Source organism: Candoia aspera, chromosome 2 (genome assembly GCF_035149785.1).
Source record: "Candoia aspera isolate rCanAsp1 chromosome 2, rCanAsp1.hap2, whole genome shotgun sequence".
Taxonomy (NCBI): Eukaryota; Metazoa; Chordata; class Lepidosauria; order Squamata; family Boidae; genus Candoia; species Candoia aspera.
In genome coordinates, this window is record NC_086154.1 from 243,885,024 (window position 1) to 243,909,981 (window position 24,958).

The window sequence follows — 24,958 nt, forward strand, 5'->3', positions numbered from 1 at the left end:
CATGTGCCCCCCCTTTGGGGGGATGCTGCTTTCGCGATGTTTTCTTGGCATGCGATAGTGGTGTGGTTTGCCATTGCCTTCCCCAGTCGTCACCTTCCCCAGCAAGCTGGGTGCTCATTTTACCAACCTCGGAAGGATGGAAGGCTGAGTCAACCTGAGCCGGCTACCCGAGAATCCAGCTTCTGCTGGGATCAAACTCAGATCATGGGGAGAGTTTTGGTTGCAATATTGCTGCCTACCACTCTGCACCACACGACACTATGAGACTTATTTAAGACTAGGCCCTAAATTTAATCCTGGCGAGTGTATTGACTAAGTTAAAGCAGGTGTTAATCATAGACAAAAGGGAATAATCCTTCCTCCGTCTTAACTCTTAGTTTAGAAGGCATATACTTAGAACCATTGTGCATTTTTTAATCTCTTATCAAAATATACAGTTTGACTTCCTTCCTGTTACCTGAGGTTTGATTGAAAGTTAACAATTGTGATGCCAGGTTTTATAAAATGGAAATTGCATTCATCTAGAGAAATCTATCTATCTATCTATCTATCTATCTATCTATCTATTTATTTTATTTTATTTTATTTTATTTTATTTTATTTTATTTTATTTTATTTTATTTTATTTTATTTTATTTTATTTTATTTTATTTTATTTGTATTGAAATTTCTGCCCTACCCTTCCCTATTACAGTACTTAAACAGTAAGAGAAACAATGTCTTATCTATGGTTACAGGATAGCAGTCCCCACCCCACCCACCCCCGCCTCCCAAATTTGGCACAATTAGGGTCCCATCCAAGTAAATATGCATATGATTGCTACACAGGAACACAGGAATTTGCAGTAATTTTTCTGGGGATGATGGAAGGGGGGTATAGAAAGCTGCAAAGTAGGATGTGACTGGGTTCTGTATGCATGTTTTGCAGCACTGTAGCATACTGTTCACTTCTGGTATGTATATTTGTTCTTTAGTGTCATTTCTTATAACAGAAATCAAGCACAGCAACCTTAAGAATGATATTGAAGATTTTTGGCAACCTCACTGTCAAGCTTGACAATTTTACATAATATTCTCATTTTCTAGAATAGTAATATGAGAAGGTCTGTTATACTGGGCTGGACATTGGCCCATCTAGCTCAATACTGTTTCAGCTGACTGGCACCAGCTCTACAGGTTTCAGATTGGAATTTTTCCTGGAGATTAATCCTGAAATTAATATACTTGGCCAGGATTTAGACTTATTTTACTTTCATGCTGTTGATTTGACTTTTTTTTTTTAAACCAGCTAACACAATACTCTTTTGCCTTGCTTGAATTCTATACTGCCAAGTAGAATTGCATATTTCTTCCTGGAACTGCAAATGTTGTGCCTGTTGCACGTTTAATTTGAAAAAAGGCCATTTTTAGTTCAGGTGCGGAGAAGCCTGGGCAACAGGTCTATCAAGCCTAATCTTGAGAAATTACTATACTATGTACACCCTTTTTAAAAAAAAAATAGCTAAACTGCGGATCCAGCTAATCTAGTTCTGCTTTTGGCTAAAATCCTGAAGGGTTAAAATCCAAGAAACCTCTTCAAATCCTACAACCATGTCTGATACCATCCATGGTGATGAGACCAGACCCTTGACTGCCTAATCACAGTTTATATCGCTGCTTCCTTTCTTTTTATATGGGGCAGCAATCACTTCCCATAAAAGAGAAAAGCCTTCCTTTCTCTGAGCAATGTCCATGTCAATCATTACTTGGATGGTTTGTTGATTGGCCAAACATATATAGGGAGTGAGTAGGGACTGTACTGAAATGAACTCCCTTATTTAAAACAAAAAATAATTTAAAAACAGAACCAGGGATGTGACCATTATGTCTAATGTGGTGTGAAGCCTGCAAAGTGGCTGTAGGGAAATGGGAAATGGGCTGTATTGTTAGGGAAATGGACTGTGCTCTCACGCTGATTGTTTTTAGTGGCTTTATCGTTTTCATAGTTTTTTATTGTTTTTAATGTTTTTGTTGCTATCGCTGTTATGCCTTTGGTTATTTTTGTTACAGTATTGGTTTTTTTGTGTTTTTAACTAACCTTTTTTCAACTTAAGCCGCCCAGAGTCACCTATGGGAGAGGGGCGGCTATATAAATCGACCAAGCAAATAAATAAATAAAATGGGGGAGGGGGGTCGTCTTCCTTGCAGACGACCAAGCACCAGAAATCACGCATCAGGTCTCCTGTTCGGGTTATGAGTCCAACTTCCCCAGTTTTGACGACTATGACTTTCCATCCTCCGCTATTTGATGCCGGAAGATGCCCGGCCTCGAACCAAGCACGTGCTCGACCACTGAGTCCCGATTGCGCCCCATCGATGCCCTCATTTCTTCCAGCTGTGAGCCGCCGCCCCCCCCCCCCAGCCCTTCCAAGGCGTTCGGCCGCGGCCAGCCTCGCTGGCTCTGGGGGGAGCCGTGGTCCCCGCAGTCTGGAGAGCGCCCCGTTGGGGAAGGGGCCCCCGCGGAAGGGCTCCGTCCCGGGAGCGGGACGAGGTCTCTCTCGTCACTCAAGGCAACCCATGCGCTGCGCCCTCTCCTCTGACGTCAGGCTCCAGCGATTAGAGCAGCGCCGAGACAACGGGAGCCCCCACGCCCGAGAGCGGGCGCTGGAGCCGAGAACAGCCGCCAGGGGCACTGCGGAGCCTAAACTCCGCGCACAGCTCGCTCCGAGGCTGGCTGCACCATGAGGATCTCTGTCGCCGTCGTCCTGCAGCTGGTCCTCCCGCTGGCCCTCTGGGGCTCCTCGGAGGCCAAACTTTCAGGTACCCCTTCTCCTTCGCCCACTCGTGGGTCCTCTCTCTTCATCCGTCGGAGGGCGGTTGGGAGGCTATGCAGCCACCCGGGCGGAGTCATCCTTGGGTCGCCTTCCAAGGGGACTGCTAAGTCACCTTCGTAGAATCCACTCCCAGCAAAAGAAAAAAAAAAAGTGTTCGCCCCGTACGAGGAAGGCGCCTTATTCGGGAAAAAGATGCTGAGCAGAACCGATGTTCCGCCTTTACATCTGGGCATTAGTGCATCCAACCTGCCTGCTTTGCGGCACTGGGACCCGACTCCCCTGCCCTGCCCTCCCCGCCGCCAACCCCGGGAAATAGATTGTGATGATGAGCATTTTAGGTCATGAAGACTCTGCTTGGATTCTTTTTCCTTCATATAACAGTATATAAGAGATCACTATAGTCCCCAAACCTTGCTGCCTCCAAATTATTTATTTCTTCACTAGAATAAGGGACAGCGCGGAGGGGGGGAATGCCAGTGAACGATGGAGTACTTAGGTTTCTTACAGTTTCTGAGAATAGAAGATGGTGCCCTCCAGGCACCATTTCCTGTTGTATTAAGTTAGCAATTCTGAGATAATCACTGGCAACTACTCTTAATAACCGCAGCTCGTTCCTCCTTTTCTTTTCATCCCCCCCCCCTTTTGCTTCTTGTTTTGAACTTTGTTGGCCATTTTATTCCACAGTGCATGTTCCTGTTGAAGAGAACACTAACTGCACTGGTGAAATGGGTTCTAGTTTATCTCTAGTCTCTAAAAGTTTGCATCCTGCAAGCCTATTGGCTTGTAGACTTCCTCACTTTTACTCTTTGACTAAACTCAATACCGGGACAAAAAGCAAAGACAAAGCACAGCAAAACTCTTGGCTATTGTACTGGTTGGTGCTTGTTAAAGACAGGGAATGTCTGGCTCTGATCTCATCATGCATTCCTTTTGCCAGATATTATCAGGCGAACGTGTAGGAGAGACTCACACCCGCTCTCCTGGATGGGAAACCAAAGCCTAAGACGTATAATTGATCAGTTGTACACATTTAGCCCAGCAAAGAGAAAATGAAGAGGTGGTGTGGTTTGAAAGACATAGGTGATGATAGACCAAGCCAACAAATTTGGAATGCTTGAAAGTAGTGGGGAAGGCATGACCGAACATTGGGAAGAATTTTCTTCCTATATAGGGTAAGCACCAAGATTTTGTATTTTAGCATTGGGCCAGAAGCAAGATAATATCTGAGTTCTCTCCCCACTCAGTAATTTTGTGACAGTATGGAAGATCATATGGACACAGGCACAGTTCAGGTGGCAACGCCTAGCTAACATTGGCTGATCTCAGAACAACCAAGCAAGCAAGCAAACCTTAGTACTTGAATGATAGAAGACCAGGAAATCTCAGGGTTGTTGCTTAAGCTGGGAAATTAAAGGTAATAGCAAACCATTTCCATATTATTACTTAGAAAGCTACAGGGGCTGTCTGCCAAGTTTAGCTTGACTCCCCTTTTACAGGGCGTTAATCTCAGGACCAAAATTAATATCCTTGAGAATCTTTTCACCCCTTCCAATCTATTAAGAAGGCTCCCTAGTAAGCATTGTTAAGAATTCAACTTCTCTCTCAGCGCACCAGCTACAAACAGACCTGTTGCTTTGTTTCAGTTCAGCTGCCATGGTATAAGCACCACCACAAAAGCACAATGATCTGGTTCCCATATTTAAATTTGGGCTTGCTTAAACATGATTTATTTATTATCCCAATAAGTGGCTAGACTTAAAATCCCATAAAGCCATGAGCTTTGGGTTAGAAACCACAATGACTGGGTTCATACATGGGCTATATCATAAAGTGATTTGTTTGTGGCACAGCATCTTATATAGATTTCGTTACACCCAAATATCCACGAGGTTGGTTGCCCACAAAAAGGCTAATTTTACTATATATTTATTACGATTCTTTCTCTTGGTGCAAGACAACTTTTCTTTCAAAGGCTGCTATGCCTTTGAATGTTGCTTCATAATAAGCGTAATAAGCCCACTTACACAATTTCTGGTATTTTGCTTTTCCTGTTTGTATCACAGCAAACCTCTAAGGAAGTGTTTTCATTGTTTCCATCTGAAAGTGAATTTAGATGATGTTTCACCTGACTTTATGTTAAGTGATTAAAAAAGAAAAAAAAACCTCTTTCAGGGAATAATTCATTAAAGTTCTTTAAAGTTACCGTACACATGATTAATAGAAAAGAGCTGTTCTTATGATCTCAGTTTTTACACTGCATTTGATTATCATATTTCCAATCAATCCTTCAAAATAATCTCCAAGGAAATAAAGAAACAGATTTAAATAATTAAAGCTCACATGTAAAATTCAGACTAAGTTATCTGGAGTTATAATCATATAACAACCTTCTCCAAAGCCTGGTGGTTTCCAGATAAAAACCAGGAGACCCTGAGTTCTAGTCCTGCCTTAGGCACAAATCCAGCTGGGTGACCCTGGGCCAGTCACACTCTCTCAGCCCTAGGAAGAAGGCAATGGCAAACCATTTCTGAATAACCTTCCAAAGAAAACTGCAGGGATTTCTGCAGGAGGTTTTAGGAGTCAACAGTGATTTGAAGGCACAGACAACAACAAAACAACAAAAAACCCACATTTGCTTGGAAATAATTATTGTGGAGCTCTTTAGGAATTATTTCTGAATAGATATATATTATGTGATCCTCTTGATTTCAGTTGGACTTGGACTGCATCCAGTTCTGTAGTGGTAGTGAAACTACCACACTTTCTCTAGCAATATCATTACCACTACAGAATTGGATGTGACAAAAGATTTTGGTGAAAAAAAAATGGGCAAGAAAGGTTGCAAGAGAGTAATTCTAACAGTTATACTTTTTAAAATAATGTTTAGAATTGATAGAATTTTTGACCACCTCAAGTTTACATTGCCAATATCCATTCATTACAAAATACATCTGGTAAAAGTCATACTTCAGAATAAAATCAGTGCTTAATCTCATGGGGATCAATGGCAGTTAAAGATATGTAATTTTGACTGAATTATCTCTATAAGCAGCAAATTAATTTAAAATTTGCTGATCAATTTATAGTTTATCCTGAATTGTCAAATCCAGGAACACTTTAGACTGGGAAGATGCTAATTAACTATAAGAAAATGCTAAGGTTCAGTTGAGTTAGGAAAAAAAATCCATGGGGAACATTTGATGGTAGAGAGAAGATTTTCTTCTTTCATACCTAATTTGGGATTGTCCAAGAATTATTCTGGGAACAAAGAATGAAGTATATCTTTATATTTTTTTAAATGAAATTCACTTGCCCAGAAGGAGGTAATGACTACTGTTTGAGGTTATGTACCAAAATTCTGCAGCATGGATTGCTCTAGTTACTCCAGTCCATATTTCACTTCCCCTTTATACTCGTGTTCAATGTTTAAAAGACTGTTGTTGCAGTTTCTTCCTTAAAGAGTTACAAACATTGACGATATCAACAGCCTAGAGCCGGGTTTCTCAGCCAGAGTTCTGAGGAATCCTGGGGTTCTGCAAGTGGTCACTAGGGGTTCCCTGGGAGATCACAATTTATTTAAAAAAATATTTCAAATTCAGGCAACTTCACATTAAAGAGATAAGTTTTATTCCTTATTTTCAGTTTAAAATACACAGGCCTACACATAAAACGAATATAATTATTTTGTAACTTCTGGTCTATATTTGAGCCTGAATGTGCAGGGGTTCCCTGAAGCCTGAAAAATATTTCAAGGGTTCCTCCAGGGTCAAAAGGTTGAGAAAGGCTGGCCTAGAGAATTTCAACTATTGAAATATGAATGTATGTACATGAAAAACACACAACTTCCCTCTTGCGTGGACATGGCTCAGTTTTGGTTTCATAAGATCCCACACTTAGACAAGGACTTTACTGTTTGCACACAATATGGATTTAAAATTCTAACAGCAGTTGTTGAAAAGTAGGACTGGAAAGAGGTATTGCTTCAGAACCTGCTTGTGATCTATCCAGAAGGAGCTGAAGCCATCAAGTTCAATCTTCTGGTTTGTGCAGGAATCCAAATTAAAATATCCCAGGCAACTATGGTTGGATGTTCAAAGCTGATCTAATCCAGGATTGTGATTCCCCCCCCCCCAAAAAAAAAAAATAGAAGCTAACCAAGGGCCTCTGAGAAGCTGGACAGGAATATAGAAACATTTTCTGGTGTTCAGAGGCTTAGTTTAATTGAACAAACCAAAATTAAGCTGAACAATATTATACTAAACAAAACCAGGTTTTCTTTCAGTCATCTTTATTTGGGGGTGGGGGATGTTTTTGGAAGGGGGAGGGAGGGGGAGAGGAAGGGAGAAAGGGTTTGTTTGTTTTTTCAAGTCAGAGCTGCAGATGTAATGAGATCCTATGTTTAAAGACCAAGTTCTTCTAATGACACATTAATTGCAGCAGCTTTAGGAAAGGCTAAGATAATCCTAGGAAAACTACCCAGATTGCTTTGCAAGGGTTTTATGATAGGCTAAGGTTGCATTCTATGAACTGGTCAAGTACTGTATTTGGATTTAAGATGTTATAATCCCTCCTATGTGAATGATTCCTTAACTTTAAATACATTACAGGAAAAGAAAAGCATTTACTCCAGAGTGCAGTATGTTTATTTAAGGGGGTGTGGGCAAAATACCAGAACTTTTAATACATACATCTTTATTGGTTAATAACTTACCTTTCCATTATATGAGAAGGAGACCCTGCCCACTTTACTTGTGTAAGTGTAGATATTAGAAATGAATGGTATATTTGCCAAATGTTTGAGGTTGGGTTTTGCTGTTTTTTTCTCTTGCATACATCCGTAGATATATACTTACCTGAAAGATGAAGATGATTGATTGATAGATAGATAGATAGATTGATTCTTGCTTATTTTTCCAGATTTGGCTCATCTAATCACTGCTCAGCTACTGTTCCAGTAGTAGGGTTCCCTTGCTGTAATATTACTTTGTTTGTCCCCCTCCCCCTGTGAAGGGTCCGCAATTCAAAACCAGCTTTATATGTATTTCTTTCCCTGAGCTACCCATTTTTTCCCCTTCATCAGTCTACCAGTGCACCACTGAAATGCTGGAACTTTTTTTTTATTTTCTTTTTTACTCTATCCCAAATAAATACAGTGATAAATCCATTGCAGGATTTATCCATTTGGGCTATTTCTTTTCATTCTGTCATATGTTCAAGCAGATGCTGGGCATCATTTCTTGGGCATGGTTTGAAATGGATTCCTGCCTTTACAGGAGGATTGGCCTAGATGCCCTTTCTAACTCTGATCATAACAAAACTCATTGCTAACTATTGTTTATGGGTGGCCTTTTAATATTATATCTCTAATATATATCATTGAGAACCAGTTTGGTGTAGTGGTTAAGGCACTAGGCTAAAAACCAGAAGACTGTGAGTTCAAGTTACACCTTAGGCACAAAGCCAGCTGGGTGACTTTGGGCCAGTCACTCTCTCTCAGCCCCAGGAAGAAGACAATGGCAAACTACTTCTGAAATCTTGCCAAGAAAACTGCAGGGATTTATCCAGGCAGTTGCCAGGAGTCAAGACTGACTTGAAGGCTCTATATCTATCTATCTATCTATCTATCTATCTATCTATCTATCTATCTATCTATCTATCATCTATCTATTGCCAACATAACAACTATAAACAAAACAAAAAGGAACATAAATAAAACTGAAAGTCAAGTTCACTGATTTGCTCATCATTTGTTAGTTTATATTTTGCCTTTTTGATTTATCTTGAAGGCATCTTGTGCATTTTAGCACTTCCCAAAGTTCTTAAGGAAAACTGGATGAAGTATTTTAAAATGCCCTTGGACTCCTCTATTTATACATGCATTTTTCTCAGATGTTACATTTGAGATGTACTTGTGTGTTAAAGATGCTGGTTCAGGACAGAGGGAAGAACATCCAAAATGATCATCTGAAGAGTTAGGCACAAGCATGGCATGTATAAGAACGTTATAAAAAACCATGTTGAATCATACCAGGGGCCTCTCTAGTCCAGCATTCATCAACCAGAGGCCAGTGAAAAGCCCACAAGCAGGGTAGGATGAAATGTCACTATCCCACAGAATAAGGAGGAAAACTATATAGAATTGTGCTACTTTCTGTACTGGAGATTATTTACAGCCATTGTGATTAGTAGCCATGGTTACTTACCCACCTATAACATATCTTGTAAGGCTCCTGACCAACATCTATGAAACTCACTTGTCCTTTCTGACATGATAGGAATTCCCACTTCTGACCATTTTTTTCACTGCATTCATAGCAGCAAGTTATATTTTCATGCTTTGTTTGGGCTGTTCATAGCAGCAAGTTATATTTTCATGCTTTGTTTGGGCTGTTTACATTTTTATCTTTGAAATTTGCACATTGTCTCTGGTTACCCATTGATCTGTTGCTTTCTTCTGGTTTTTTAAAATGAATATGCTTGAAAACATCATGAGGCCATGATGTCAAGTTTCTTCTTTTAGCCAGGCTCTGTTACTACTACAAACATGTCAGAATCGTTGATCTTAGTCCAGCAGGTGGCCAAAACAATGCCTTTGGGGTATTCAGAAGGAAATAATGAAGTCATTAGATTTCTTTCCTGCTATTGTTCCCTGGTAAGCCTTTGACTGTGTGGACCATAACAAATTGTGGCAAGTTCTTAGTGGTATGGGGATACCAAGTCATCTTGTATGCCTCCTGAAGAATCTGTATAATGACCAAGTAGCAACAGTAAGAACAGACCACGGAACAACGGACTGGTTTAAGATTGGGAAAGGAGTACGGCAGGGCTGTATACTCTCACCCTACCTATTCAACTTGTATGCAGAACACATCATGCGACAAGCTGGGCTTGAGGAATCCAAGGCTGGAGTTAAAATCTCTGGAAGAAACATTAACAATCTCAGATATGCAGATGATACCATTTTGATGGCTGAAAGCAAAGAGGAACTGAGGAGCCTTATGATGAAGGTGAAAGAAGAAAGTGCAAAAGCTGGCTTGCAGCTAAACCTCAAAAAAACCAAGATTATGGCAACCAGCTTGATTGATAACTGGCAAATAGAGGGAGAAAATGTAGAAGCAGTGAAAGACTTTGTATTCCTAGGTGCAAAGATTACTGCAGATGCTGACTGCAGTCAGGAAATCAGAAGACGCTTAATCCTTGGGAGAAGAGCAATGACAAATCTCGATCAAATAGTTAAGAGCAGAGACATCACACTGACAACAAAGGCCCGCATAGTTAAAGCAATGGTGTTCCCCGTAGTAACATATGGCTGCGAGAGCTGGACCATAAGGAAGGCTGAGCGAAGGAAGATCGATGCTTTTGAACTGTGGTGTTGGAGGAAAATTCTGAGAGTGCCTTGGACTGCAAGAAGATCAAACCAGTCCATCCTCCAGGAAATCAAGCCAGACTGCTCACTTGAGGGAATGATATTAAAGGCAAAACTGAAATACTTTGGCCACATCATGAGAAGACAGGACACCCTGGAGAAGATGCTGATGCTAGGGAGAGTGGAAGGCAAAAGGAAGAGGGGCCGACCAAAGGCAAGATGGATGGATGATATTCTAGAGGTGACGGACTTGTCCCTGGGGGAGCTGGGGGTGTCAACGACCGACAGGAAGCTCTGGCGTGGGCTGGTCCATGAAGTCACGAAGAGTCGGAAGCGACTAAACGAATAAACAACAACATTGTTCCCTGGTAGGTGGTATTTGGAGGAATGCTGCCCCCAACCCAGAGGTAACATTTGTGTTTCAACTCTTAGAGTCCTTGATAGACCTGTCCTCCATGAATTTATCCTTTTAAAGCTATCCAACAGTCAGCGGCCATCATCACATCTTGTGGCAATGAATTCCACAGGCTATTTATTGCACATGCTTTCATATAAAATGACCCTAGGGACCAGTATTCATTTGAAATGAGTGCAACATATTCTTCAGAAGCAGACTTACTGTTAATATATATATATATATATATATATATGCATGCATGCATGCATGCATGCATGCATGCATTATGGCACATGAATATTGGCATATCAGGTTAGAGCTGGTGTATTCCAACAGTTTTGGTGGCTATGTGTCTGTTTACACCACCCACCTCCATTACAGGCTGTAGATGGCTTAAACATTTTTATATATGCTTTTTTAAAAAAACAGAATGAGGTTAAAAAATTCTTTAAAAAAATCTAAATCCTAGAATCCAACATACCAGGAGGCAGAGCCAAATAGTTAACATTCCAAACTATCTGCTATGGCCCAAGACATTTTGTTGGATGAAGTGAAGAATGAAATACTGTTCTTCTCATTCCACCACCTCTGAGGATAAACAGATCAACCTGCATAGTTCTCCCAACTCACAGGTGCCTCCATGCTAAAAGGAGCTGCTTTGCTCTGCCTAATGAGAGTAGGGCTTGTCCAACCATTCTTCTTTTGCTTGTCACTTTCTTCTGAATGAGTACATCTGAGCATCTGCTGGAGGCTTCAAAACAAACTTAAACTGATCTATGGAGACCAGGCCACCAGTTTGCCTTAGAAAGAAGAAGGCATGATTCTGTCCAGTGGAGAGCATCAGTTTTATTTAATTTCCTAGTCAGTTATTGACAAAGGCATAATGGATTCTGATGAGACACTCTGTCTTCCTTCCACTTTGGGGCCTAACTGAAATGAGGTCATCTGTCTGGTGTCAGCACAAAATGTTATTTGCAAGCAGCAAGGCAAAGAAGAGAGAAACAGGGACTGTGGCATTACATGACGAAGACGCTCCAGACAAGAGAAGTGAATTATTTCCCCTACTCCATGACTCTACAAGGCAAAATCAGTATTTCAGTCTCATTAGCACACAGATTGCTTCCTCGCAGAAGGATCACAATGTCTCACAGTTAGATCATGTGTTCAGGGGCTGCTCAGAAGGCAGAAGCCATGTAAAACAGTTGGGAAGAATATTAAAGATCCCCTCTTAAAATCTTCCAGCACCCTTTCAAGAAACAGTTCAGAACAAAGTGTAAGAAGAGGGAAAGGTCCAAGACTTTTCTAATGTATGTCCTATGTTATATAACAAGATTAAATATAGGAAAATCTGTCAGTATCTCTTGACATATTTGTGCAGTTTTCTGGAAATGTAGTTGTTTCCCAAAACAGCTCTTTTATCATAGTCTTGATTAACAAGAGAAAAATACCTACATTCTCACCCACCCAGCCAGTCATTGCACCAACACTCCATATTGTGAGTCATAACTTAATTATTCACTTTTCACCTTTACAAATAAATTTTAAGAGCCCTGGAACATAATTGTCAGAAAAAGCAACTCATAGAAGGAACGGCAGAAGACTTTCAAAATTAATTCCTTTTCATGATGGTAAAAATGTCAAACAATATAGGTGGCTGAATAGCTGTCTTGGTTAAGCTCTGTAAAGTTGGGTGGAGATATTTAATGAGTGATTATGGAAATATTGTTCTTTGTCTAAGGCAGTGTTTCTCAATCTTGGTAACTTTAAGATGTGTTGACTTCAACTCCCAGTATTCCCCAGTTGCCAAGGTTGAGAAACACTGGTCTAAGGTCTTAACGGACTGATGAATGACAATTCCAAGCATCCTCCACCACTGGCCTTGCTTCCTAGGGATACTGCCAGTTATAGTTCTGCAGCCAGTGTTTCTCAACCATGGCAGCTTTAAGATGTGTGGACTTCAACTTCCAGAATTCCCCTTAATTCACCCCTTAATAGAAGTTTCTCATAAGAAAAAAAAAAGCAGAAATATTGGTGGGAAAACACAGGACATGTCTCCATAGAAACATGATGTGTCTGAACCAGCCTGCAATGTGCAAATGAAGTGGAGCAATTATATGGTATGTCTTGTCAGGTAGCAGCATCTGGAGCCTTTTCTGGCCTTGGAAGTTACACAGGGTTGGGTCTGCTTAGTACTTGGATGGAAAACCACCAGGGAATTTGAGGGGTGTAGGCTGGAGCATGAAGCCCTCCCCCCCAATCACAATAGAACACAATGAAAAAATGCTTCTGTAATGTTGCCAAGAAAACAGTATAGATGTGACCATGTAGTCATCAAGAACTGAGCTTGTTTTCCTTTTACTGTACATGCTCAATAAAAAGTGCATAAGCACTTTAGGTATCCATCGTCTTCCTGGGTATAAACGAACACTGAGATAACCTTGATGAAGGAGTGGATGAGCTGTTAAGGGAAGAGAAATGACAACTCAGTAGTGGGAGGAAAAAAACCTCAAAGTAACCCTACCTTGATTTTGTTTGGTATAAGATCAAAACTTCTGACAGTCTTTCAAGATTATGCACTACAACAATAAAATTGCCTTCCTGGAATCCTTGCAGTGTCGGTTTCTGACCTGGCCAACTTCAAACGGTTGATATTAGAAACTGGACGCTTGGATGATGGATCCATACTGTACATAACATGGCCAGGAACACTCTGGTATTGTTGTACACTTTAAATTAAAATATAGAAAAAAATGATTACTTACTTTGTTTCAACTGTACCCACTATTCTTAAATCCTAGGGTAATTAAACAACCAACCAAAGAACAGAAGATTGCAAGAAATCGGTAAAAGGAATAGCAACGGTTACCACCATGTTGTTCTGACCTATTCTTTACCGTAGATCATAAATCTGTTAAAAGAAGTACATATTCTGTATTGTTGTAACTAATTATGGATTTTATTTTTACACAAAAATAGATACTTCTACTCCATCAGAAAATACCAGCCAGAGAACTCCAGGAATTTCTAGCCATACAACTTGGGAATACTCCACCTCAGGTAAAACCCATAACTTTCTTCCTGAGCTTTTCAGTTTTCACTTATGGGTTATTTCAAGCTGTAGTGACAGTTGTAAAATAGGGTCAGAGAACCTGTGACTTTTCAAATGTGGCTGAACTTCACCTCTTACCATGCCTGACTGTGGCTGGGCTCAAGCCCCACTCCTGTCAAAATAATTTTTGTCCTTGGGAATTTAGACTCTCAGTACTCTTTCAGACAGAAACACTTTAAGGTTGACATATGATACTGATCTAAAAACATTATCACTCTTGCAGCTAAAGCATGCTGTTTGTCATTTATGGATAGGGCTGCATTTTTCATCCAGGCAGCTATATGAAATAGCTTTATTGTTAGAAATAAGCACCATGGGAATTAGCCTCTGGTGAGTTAAAAACATCACGTAGCAAAATTCTGAACGCTGCAGTTTATACAGAATTTAGATTGATGGACAGGCATATTACTGCTGTGACTGTCTCCCATCTTAGTGTAGAAAACCCTGATGTATTAGCTGGATAATTACTGATTTGGATGCTTCTAAGCCACAACACACCCTCAGTGATGGGAAGCGTGACCCCCAACTTTGTCTCTCGTTATTTCTCTCATCATGCCCTAAATGTTTGATGGAATATAGAGAAACCAATCAATGCTGAGTGAACATGATGAATGGATTTACAAGTTCCTAGGTTTCAAAGTATTCTGAAGGAGTCTGTGCTGGGGTTTTGGAGGGCGAGTATATTTTTCTTAAAGTTCTGGCCAGTCCACGTTGAGTTTAAACTACAAAATCTGTCCTCTGTCTTCTCTTACAAAGGAAGCTTCTTGGGATTTTTGAGAATTTCTCTGAGTGATGCACAGAGTGACTAAGATGTTGCTGCTCTGGGTCGTGGTTCTTTTGTTGTTGTTTTTTCTTTTCCATTACATTATCTCTCCATCATTGTAGCTTCTCTGGCTGTCCCTCTTCTCAAGTCTGAAAAGGCTACATGGGAGGAATTCCCTTTGTCGTCTTCCCTTGGGATATAATTGAAGTGAAGAGATATAATTGCAGGCTGTATGATTGTTCATTGACAAACAGAATATCTCTTTTAGCACTTCGTGATTAAGTTGCAAAAGAGCTTGCAAACCACCAAGGAGATTATTATAGAATGATAGACAGAACTTGAACATATGGACGTGTGACTTCACTGAAGTGGCTCAGATTCAAAACTGCCTAATGCTTCGGTGGTGCTTATTTTACAATGTGGTCCTGGGTACTTTTAGGGGAAGTTCAGATGTTTATTTCTCTGAATGGTTTCCTGAACAGATTTCCTGTCAGTTGGAAGGTGCCTTGTCTTCAAACACTGCTTAAAGGCTTCCTGGAAGCGTCTAGTTGGCCACCAGGAGAGACAGGATGTTGGTCTTGAAGATAGGCCTTCCTTCTGACCCAGTAGGGTTCTTTTGAAACCCTTCAGCTCTGCGGGGTTCTCTTCCCATGTGAACCATTGGCCAAGGGGTTTGACAAAAAGTTGCCTTTTCTAAAATAAAGTACAACATTTGCTCCCAATAATGTTATCTCACATAAAGGAAGGAGGGGAATTTGGAATGGCTATCCAAATATTATGTAAAATGTGTTACTAAAGGGAGCCCAACTCCTGTAGGATCAGAAGGCTTATGAAATATTTTTAAGAACTAATGCTGTTATTGTTCCTAAATAAGGAGGGGCTTCCTATTTTCAATGGTATAGATCCAGTTGGGAGAAGCTTGCTCTGATTTATATACTGTTTAATTCCTGGAGATTCTGAAGGGCTTACAACAATCCATACAGAGCAATATAAAAACAGCAAATGAGTAGAGCAATTAACAAGTAATCACAACCAGCTGATGAACCTCCACTGGGGAGTAGTATGATAGTCATTCATGGCCAAATACCTGTTGAAGAGCTACATTTTTGAAGAGTCCTTCAAAAATTTAGTAAGGATGTCATAACTGGGATCAGCCTGTTCCAAAGGAGGAAACCCACCACCAAGAAGTTTTGACAATCACATCCCTGTAGATGGCATTTCCAGTGTCAGCCTAACAAGGTAGACCAGACTAAGAAGTCAGTGCCATATAGGTCAGGACCACTTTTATTGTAATAGCTATGGCAGTGTTTCTCAACCTTGGCAACTTGAAAATGTGTGGACTTCAACTTTCAGAATTCCCCAGACAGCATGGTGGGAAATTCTGGAAGTTGAAGTCTACACATTTTCAAGGCTGAGAAACACTGAGCCATGGTAATAGATGTTAGTGGGGAAGCTGGCAGGAAAGGTTGCAAGTTGCTGAGGTAAGTCTCCCCTCCTCCAGCCCCTCTGCATTCACGCCACACTGCCACTCACACACCCTCCCTGGTCTGCACCCTTGCACAACCTCCTGACCCATGCTGTACCTCTCGTGCATCAGTTGGGTTTCAGGCAGGGATTTAATATTGAGACAGTCTTGGTCATGCTTGTCAATGGCCTGAGCTGGGATGGCAGTGGTGCATCCATCTTTGTGCTCCTTGATCTCTCAGCAGCTTTTGGTACTATCAACTATGGCATCCTTCTCAGCCAGCTCCGTGGATTGGAGATTGTGGGCTCTGTTTTATGGAGGTTTTCTTCTTTTCTCTGGGGTTGGTTCCAGTTTGTGTTGGTTGGTGGGGGGAGAGATCACTTCCTAGGCCCTTCCCATGTGGGGTGCCACAGGGTTCTACTCTCTCCCTCCTGCTTTTCAACATCTACATGAACTGCTGATTGAGGACATCTGCTGGTTTGGGGTTCAAAATCATTAGTATGCTGATGATACCCAGTTGCATCTTTTGAACCTGTGCCAGCCAAGTGAGGCTGTCAATGTTCTGTCCCAGTGTCTGGAGGTTGTGGTTTTGGATGTGGAGGAATCATCTCTGACTCAATCCTACTTGTTCCATTGTGCTCGCCGTCCTTTATCTTTTTCTTTTATGTTTTACTGCTTTGAAAGTAATTTCTTTGTTTGATTGATGTGAGCTGCCCAAAATCATTGAGAGTTGGGTAGCATACAAGTTTAATATATTATTATTATTATTATTATTATTATTATTGCTGCTGCTGCTGCTGCTGCTGTTGTTTGGTTCTGTGATAAGTGCATTCTGCAGTTTACAGAAGGAAAAATAGCCTATAGTGAAAGACTGTAAATAGCCTTATCAGTAGAGATGTATAGTAAATCCTCAGTTTAGCAGACTTCAGGAACAACAGATATATTTTTCATTCAGAATCCCATCTTCTTTCAATGGACTAATGTCTGTTTAATACAAGATTTGTCTACTAAATTGAGGCTATGCTATTTACATCAATTAATATAAGTCCACAAATGATGTAAATTGATGCAAATAATGTAAATTAGACTAACAGACTTTCAGATTTAACAGATTGCCCCCCCCACCACCACTTTATTGGTCTGTTAAATCATTATTTCCCCTATACTTTAGATCATTGCTTATTTCCAAGAAATACTTATTAGAAGAGAACATTTTTTTAGATGCAAGAGATCTCAGATTGAATTATTGGCATTTGCACACCATTTACACACTGGGGTTCTTTGTGACTTACCTTGTAATGCTAAGTAACAGTTTAACATTATGTGTGAATCCTGACCGCATCAGCAATGGTCTTGAGTAGAGGAAACACAAAATACAATGAAATCATAACACAGGCTAAGTTGAGAGAAATATGGAGATGCTCATTATATGAAGCTTGTGAGTATAATGTGTTTTTAGTGATGTCCCATTGAAATAAATCTGGTTGTTTGTTTGTTTTTTCCCAGTAGGTCCCTCTTCCACTATGGAAAGTTTTGGTCAAGCCGAGAAGATACCTATCTTGAATTATACCATTATCATACCTGGTATGTTTTGTTTTTTTTAAATCTTCAACTTGAACATTGGCTGACAAGAGAAATGTGTGCTAATTATGAATTAGCAGTAACATTTGAGGTTGCTTGAAGGTAATTTAATGAAAGAGTTTGGTTCAATTAGTTAAACAAACTAGCTGAAAGCCTGGGTAGAAATTGATGAGGGGAAAAAAACTGTTTGTGTAAGGGTGAGCATTTCATTCTGTATATTGTCACTTGCTTTTTTACACAAGAAGTTGTCAAATAGGCATGCAACATTTCATTTTATGGTTGTAAGACTACATTTTGCATGCAAACAGAAGCTGTGAAGTGTGGTTACCAACAAGTCTGAGGTAATCCTTTTGTTTCATATTGAAGCCTCCAGATCTGGGCTGCAAAAATCTAGATAGCCATTAAATGGCATCATGATTTGGAGTTTTCCTTACCTCCCATCTAGAGGTAATCTGGAATTCCGTAGCCCTGATATGGTAGCTGTATTCATATGAACTTTAAGCTGCTTTGGTTCTCTGAATCATTCCAGAATGGTCAATATCTTCTTTTTTGTTAACTTTTGTTAAGTTTCCTCTTTTTGCTAGAGCAGATTCAAAAGGAATTTCACTCTCCTGTTTCTCGTGTTGAATATTTGCAGATGAACTTCACAGGCCAAAAGGATGACCTGTATGAGAAAGATCTCATTTTTTTCCTCTTTTCCTTTAAGGAAAAGTCAAAGAGATTAGCAAAAATGAAATTAAAAAGGCATAAAGAAAACAAATATACTTCACAGATAATAAAACTTTGCAGAACTAGTCAGCAATAATTGAATTGTCCCATCCTCAGAAATCACATAATAGGTCACATATTTTCATCATAGGGCTACAACTAAACAATGATGTAGCCAGGTGGGTTTTTTTCTAGGGAGATTTATTTTTAAAAACAAGTAACTTCTGTGAACAAGAAGCCTGATTCTCATATACTTGCCTGTTAAATTTCAGAAGTTGCACAGAGCAACATCACCCATGTTGTCCTGAACACAAGGCAGATATATGGAAGGAAATATTTATTCATGCTGGGACTTCTGTTATTTCATAGGAGAAACAAGGGTCTCCTGGAGACTTCTCAGGGGTCATAAATGGTAGGGCTGCTGCTAGTCATAGAAAAACATGAGAAAACACATCTAGGAATATCTGTCAGAGTATTTGGGTTTTCTGGGGATAATATAACATCACAGAGCTCCAGAGCCAAGGCTTGGCTCCCCTGAAGGATATATTTTAAAAGATGGAAATGGGATTTAGCAGGTTTGTATGCAATATTTTGAACTCAACTCATCTTGAAACTGAAATTTCTTGCCTGATCCTCAAAACACTGTTTTCAATCACATTGGAAGTCTTTGAAGCTGACACAAATGATCGAAGTAGCCCACTTTTGAACTTGGGACAGAGTGTTTCAGATTTGACATTATTCCTATTCAGGATTTTAAATGTTTTGCACACTACTAGGATTTAGCAAAGCCCAAAGTAGCATATTAACCACACCTTGCTTACTCCAGTTTAATCCTTCAAGGCTCTAAGTTACAGCTTCCCAGTGGATCTTTTGTGATCCAGAGCCATACTGACTGCTGCTATCTTGTAGGTGGTTTTACTGATAAGTCCCAGCTAGCCACCACATTAATGTAATCTTACAGTGACTCTCTGAATCACTTTCCTCAGCATTTTCATATTCTCCTTTTCTGTCTGGTTGGTTTAAACATCTAGAATACTCTGTTATTACAGGTTTACTAAAGCCTTGCCAGGAGCTTTGTCTAAAATCCATCTGTTTCTAGAGTATCTGAAACAAAGTTTTGCATAAGTGTGGTATGTGGGTCTGCAACATCTTAGAAATCTAAAGCTTTTAAAGCCAAATTAATCTGAATGTGCTAATTGTTTTGAAGCTAATAGTTGCATAAAAGGTTGTTTGAGTAATGTGCTCACTTTTTAACATTTTTTCTTTTAATCAGGGAAGTATTATCTCTTAATTATTTCTCATAGGATTTCACGAAGTTTCTGAAACAAAAAGTATCACATTAGAGAGTCCGGCTGAACTTGAGCTGATGTGTAGTTTGGTTATCAGCAATGCCACAAACATGGAAAAAATGGAGACTGTTTGGAACTCAGGAAATGTAACTATAAAAAACGAGACCATCTGGAAGAATGAAACTAAGACCAAATGGTGCACTCGAAATACGTGAGTGGCTTTTATGTTACACACTGGCATTGTTTGAAGCAGAGAGAAGCAATCTTTTAGTAGCTGAGGATCACACTAGGAGGGGCACCTGAAGCAGCCAAAAGACTGTCCTGTAGAAGAGGAGGCAAGATTGTTCAGAGTTGGATTTAATAATGTTACCTTTCTGCTACATTAAAATTTATAATTTGATAACAACTTTTGGAGGTCTCTCAGTACTGCAGCCAAGCATTTTACGGGCTACAAGCAGCTTAAGACTATAGGATATGGACCTCTAGTTTCTTTCTAGGCACTGCCCTGAGGCAGGACACTGAATAACTACAGTATGTCCAGAGAAGAGAAACCAATGCATTAAGGGGCCTGGAAGGAAAAACTGAGAAAGGCTGGAGGTGCTGGGCCTATTTAGCCTAAAGAAGAGAAGATTGTGGAGTGATGCAATAGTGGCCTTCAAGTATATGAAGGGCTGTCATGGAGATGATGGGGCAGAATTGTTTCAGAAGACAGGCCAAGAAGCAGTGGGGTTAAATTACAAGGAAGCAGATTTTGGATGGAGAACAGGAACATTTTCCAAACAGTAACAGCCTTTCAACAATGGAACAGGCTGCCTTAGGCAGTGGCATAATCTCCTTTGCTGGAAGTGTTTCAACAGAGGTTGGATGGCCATCAGCTGGGGGTACTGTAATAGTGAATTCCTGCAGTGAGTATGAGGTTGGATTAGATGATGACCGAGGTCCTTTCCAACCCTTATATTTTTTAATTCTGTGGTGATAATGTAAAGTGGGTCAGTCAGTTGCACATGTCAGGGAAGCTAGGCTTTTTTTAAAAAAACTAAAAGCATGTTTTAATCTTTATAATCTTTGTTAAATATGCAAGTTGGGAAGTTTGCTATAAATTAATGCATCAACGTTGCTTTCTCCTCAACTGATTATGCAGCATATTTAGCTGATTCTGCTGTAAAGTGGAGGGTATAATAATCATGCCATATTGTAAGAATGTATCTCTTTCCCATTAGTGGTAACCGATTATGGCAGTTGTCGTGACATCACAACATAGCATAAGGCAATCTTTCCAAGTTGGTGGCCACATTTAGGATTTTGAGAGTAAGGAGTGGGTAGCTTCACAAAATGGCTAGTCTGCAGTTGTGGCGGGTCCCAAAATACCCACAAGAAAGAAGGCAAATTGAAGTGATTTCTCTACATCACCCTTAAGGATGTTTCCTACCAAAACATCTTGTCATATTTTTTAGATAGCTGGACAGGACAGAGAAACATTCTCAGAATAAAGATAGTGTTAGAGGCAGGCACTTTGCTTTGCAATGAGTCAGCTTAGTATAGCTTTATTTTAATTAAAAGTCATATTTGATGTGTGAGCTGTATAAGGGAGCTTGGTGAGTGCCAAGAGAAATATCAGGGGATATTACATTGCCTATCTATGGTACAACCATGGAAGGAGGAGAATTGAACCATGAGGATGCCATTTTTGACAGCAAGCACATGACTGAGGTAATCGAACCATGATAGTTCCATCTGTAGTACTTGAACTGGGATGACCCATTTGGACAAAATATTTCAGCTGTCAACTGATGAACCTGCATCTGTTTCAACAAACTGCTTGCAGATTAGCTTCAATCAACCCAGAACATTACTGTTTTCATATTGTTATACTTCATTTTCACTTTTTACTTTATAGCTCTTCATAGCTCGATAGTGCTTATTAAATGTCAATTATTTAACTATTTTTAAGGATAACAGTCAGAAACAAAGACCAGATGGGAAATTACACATGCGTTTTTAAAACTAAACCAGAAATAAGTGCTACATTCTATTTACAAGGTAAGATCCAAGGATTTTGCTTCTACAGGATCATATTAAATTTTGAGGATTAGTTTTGTTCATATTCAGTTATCAATGACATTAAGCATTTCAACTGTTAGTGGATAAAAATGTGGACTTTTCTACTCTTTTAAATTCAAAAGGACATACTGTAGGTCTTCAGCATGTGGTTTGTGACAAGAAGTCATAAAACAATGTACCCAAACCTGACTTGAAATCAAACCCTAAGAATTCAGAAGACAGGCATAAACCTTCCACATTCTGAATTTCCTTTAACTGGTGTTCTAAATCTAAATATTAAGAAGAGGAAGCTCTTCCTCTCTACTTGCTATCCACAGAAACACTGTGCTTTCCCTGTATCCCCATGCTGGAATATTGTAAATCCAAGAAGGACAACATGTGCCCTGAAGATGGTGGACCAACTCCTACTAACTCTAGCCAGCATGTAAAAAGTAAAGGATGATAGGAGGTATCTTCCAGGGAAGTCTGGAGGACCATGTTTGCCCTCCTGAAGTTGGAATTCAGAATTTCAGTGTAACTTGGAGAATAATTGTTGCATATGCCAGAAAAAGAAATGTATCCCTAAACGAGGGACAGAGACCTGCATTTAGCTTGCATTTGTTAACTTCCAGCTATAGAAGCGAATGCAGAAAGAATTGTTATAATGGAAGTAAACACCCAATACATGTGAGCAGTGTGATACGATCAACTGCATTACATTGGCTCTTGAATTTACTGGCTGATGTATTCCATGTATAAAAGGGGTTTCTGCAATAGTAATTATTGGGAACACTCCAGACAAATGCATAGCTAGGCTAGTAAGTCGTATCAGTGCCTAATCAAAGCAAGACTGTTCCAGGATCTAAACTGATCTAGATTCAATAGAGAGAGGTGAGCAACCCATGGCCCATGACAGCAACCCAGGGGTGCAAATAATGTGTCCAGTGTTCCACACGTAGCTTTCTATCACACCTTTCATGTCCTTCCTCAAGTCATTCCAAAGGGAAGCAGGCTAACAATTTATGCAAGGATTTTAAGAAACAAAACCAGCAAATTTACCCCTTAAAATCCCACTCTTCCCAAAGCACAGCGTTTAGCAGCAAACCAGAGAATTGGCCCCATATTTTTCTGCTAAGTCATATTAATATTTTAAGCTCTCCACCATCTCAGTTAAAAAATCCAGGAAAGCTTGTGAAAAATGTGGACCTACCATAGCAGTCCTCAATGCTGGCAACATACACAAAACTAAAAAAAGAGGGCTGGCAAAAAGTTGCTTGCAATTAACACAAAGCAAGTGGCAAGTCAAATTCAAAAATATGATCTTTTTCTCATTAACATAAAGGAGGAATTTTGCTATATATCATCAAAAATACTAATTCCTCTTGACATAACTTAAAACATGTCAAGAATGGTTCCCTTAGGTCTATTTTCTTTTCTTTTTGTTCTTCTTTTTAAGTTTATTTCTGCCTCTCTTCAAATCTGCATGGAATTCACAGCAGTTTTTTTTACTGAAATGGTTGCTGTCCCTTTCTACTGAAATGGGAAGATATCATCTGATGTAAGATGATATTTTACCAAAGATGCAATTTAATGAATTATTGAGATGACTAAATATAGAATGATGATACAGATTAATGGACTGTATCCATTAAACATTAATGATTTGCTGCCTCATATATACACCCATTTGCTACTGATTTTTAAAACTGAGCAAGTACTGAAGAATCTCCACTGGGGCTGTAAATACATTCATTTTCAATGCTATTGCATAGGTATTAGTAGGGGGAAAACTTCATTCTACTTGTCCCTTTGCAGAATAATGTTTTGTAGGATTAGAGTTTTGACCTTGTACAGTTTAAATGTGAATCTAAGCCTTAATCAAGCATCAGTCACCCAAAGGAATTCAGTTTCACTGTTCTTTTTGCTGTGTCAGTTCTTGAAGTTTGATGCTGTTACAGCCCCAAGGGAATTCCTGATCTCCCACAAAGCCCTATTTGTTTGCAGAAACACCTCCTTTCTAGACCCAGTTACAAGATTCTGATGGGAAAGCCTCTATCACTTTGGCGGGAAAGTTGCTTTTTCATGATCCCATGGAGATTCTGAAGTAGAAAATTTGATTGAGCATGGAAGGATCATCAGGGGATTTTATTTTAAGCCATATACTATAGTTTCAGCAGTAGAATTGCTGCAAAAGTGCTAAATCAAGAACAATATAATGTTGTTGTTGTTTATTTGTTTAGTCGCTTCCGACTCTTCGTGACTTCATGGACCAGCCCATGCCAGAGCTTCCTGTCAGTCGTCAACACCCCCAGCTTCCCCAGGGACGAGTCCGTCACCTTTAGAATATCATCCATCCACCTTGCCCTTGGTCAGCCCCTCTTCCTTTTGCCCTCCACTCTCCCTCCATCAGCATCTTCTCCAGGGTGTCCTGTCTTCTCATGATGTGGCCAAAGTATTTCAGTTTTGCCTTTAATATCATTCCCGCAAGTGAGCAGTCTGACTTTATTTCCTGGAGGATGGACTGGTTTGATCTTCTTGCAGTCCAAGGCACTCTCAGAATTTTCCTCCAACACCACAGTTCAAAAGCATCGATCTTCCTTCTCTCAGCCTTCCTTATGGTCCAGCTCTCGCAGCCATATGTTACTACGGGGAACACCATTGCTTTAACTATGTGGACCTTTGTTGTCAGTGTGATGTCTCTGCTCTTAACTATTTGATCGAGATTGGTCATTGCTCTTCTCCCAAGGATTAAGCGTCTTCTGATTACCTGACTGCAGTCAGCATCTGCAGTAATCTTTGCACCTAGAAATACAAAGTCTTTCACTGCCTCTACATTTTCTCCCTTTATTTGCCAGTTATCAATCAAGCTGGTTGCCATAATCTTGGTTTTTTTTTAGGTTTAGCTGCAAGCCAGCTTTTGCACTTTCTTCTTTCACCTTCATCATAAGGCTCCTCAGTTCCTCTTTGCTTTCAGCCATCAAAGTGGTATCATCTGCATATCTGAGATTGTTAATGTTTCTTCCAGAGATTTTAACTCCAGCCTTGGATTCCTCAAGCCCAGCATGTCGCATGATGTGTTCTGCGTACAAGTTGAATAGGTAGGGTGAGAGTATACAGCCCTGCCATACTCCTTTCCCAATCTTAAACCAGTCCGTTGTTCCATGGTCTGTTCTTACTGTTGCTACTTGGTTGTTATACAGATTCCTCAGGAGGCAGACAAGATGACTTGGTATCCCCATACCACTAAAAACTTGCCACAATTTTTATGGTCCACACAGTCAAAGGCTTTAGAATAGTCAATAAAACAGAAATAGATGTTTTTCTGAAACTCCCTGGCTTTTTCCATTATCCAGCGGATATTGGCAATTTGGTCCCTAGTTCCTCTGCCTTTTCTAAACCCAGCTTGTACATCTGGCAATTCTCGCTC

General features: G+C 40.0%; 1 protein-coding gene across 4 annotated transcripts in view; it reads left to right on the forward strand.

Annotated features, from left to right (window-relative positions):
* Positions 1–2,679: 2,679 nt before the first annotated feature.
* The window catches only part of EMB (embigin), a 36,011-nt gene continuing 13,732 nt past the window's right edge, over positions 2,680–24,958 (forward strand). For 3 of the 4 annotated variants that reach the window (XM_063295681.1, XM_063295682.1, XM_063295683.1), the window contains exons 1-5: positions 2,680–2,799; positions 13,553–13,633; positions 17,420–17,497; positions 19,507–19,702; positions 21,443–21,531. In XM_063295681.1, coding sequence (XP_063151751.1) covers positions 2,721–2,799; positions 13,553–13,633; positions 17,420–17,497; positions 19,507–19,702; positions 21,443–21,531 — 523 coding nt within the window. In that variant the 5' untranslated portion in view covers positions 2,680–2,720. The remainder of the gene's footprint in view (positions 2,800–13,552; positions 13,634–17,419; positions 17,498–19,506; positions 19,703–21,442; positions 21,532–24,958) is intronic. The other variant, XM_063295685.1, reaches the window with a different exon arrangement.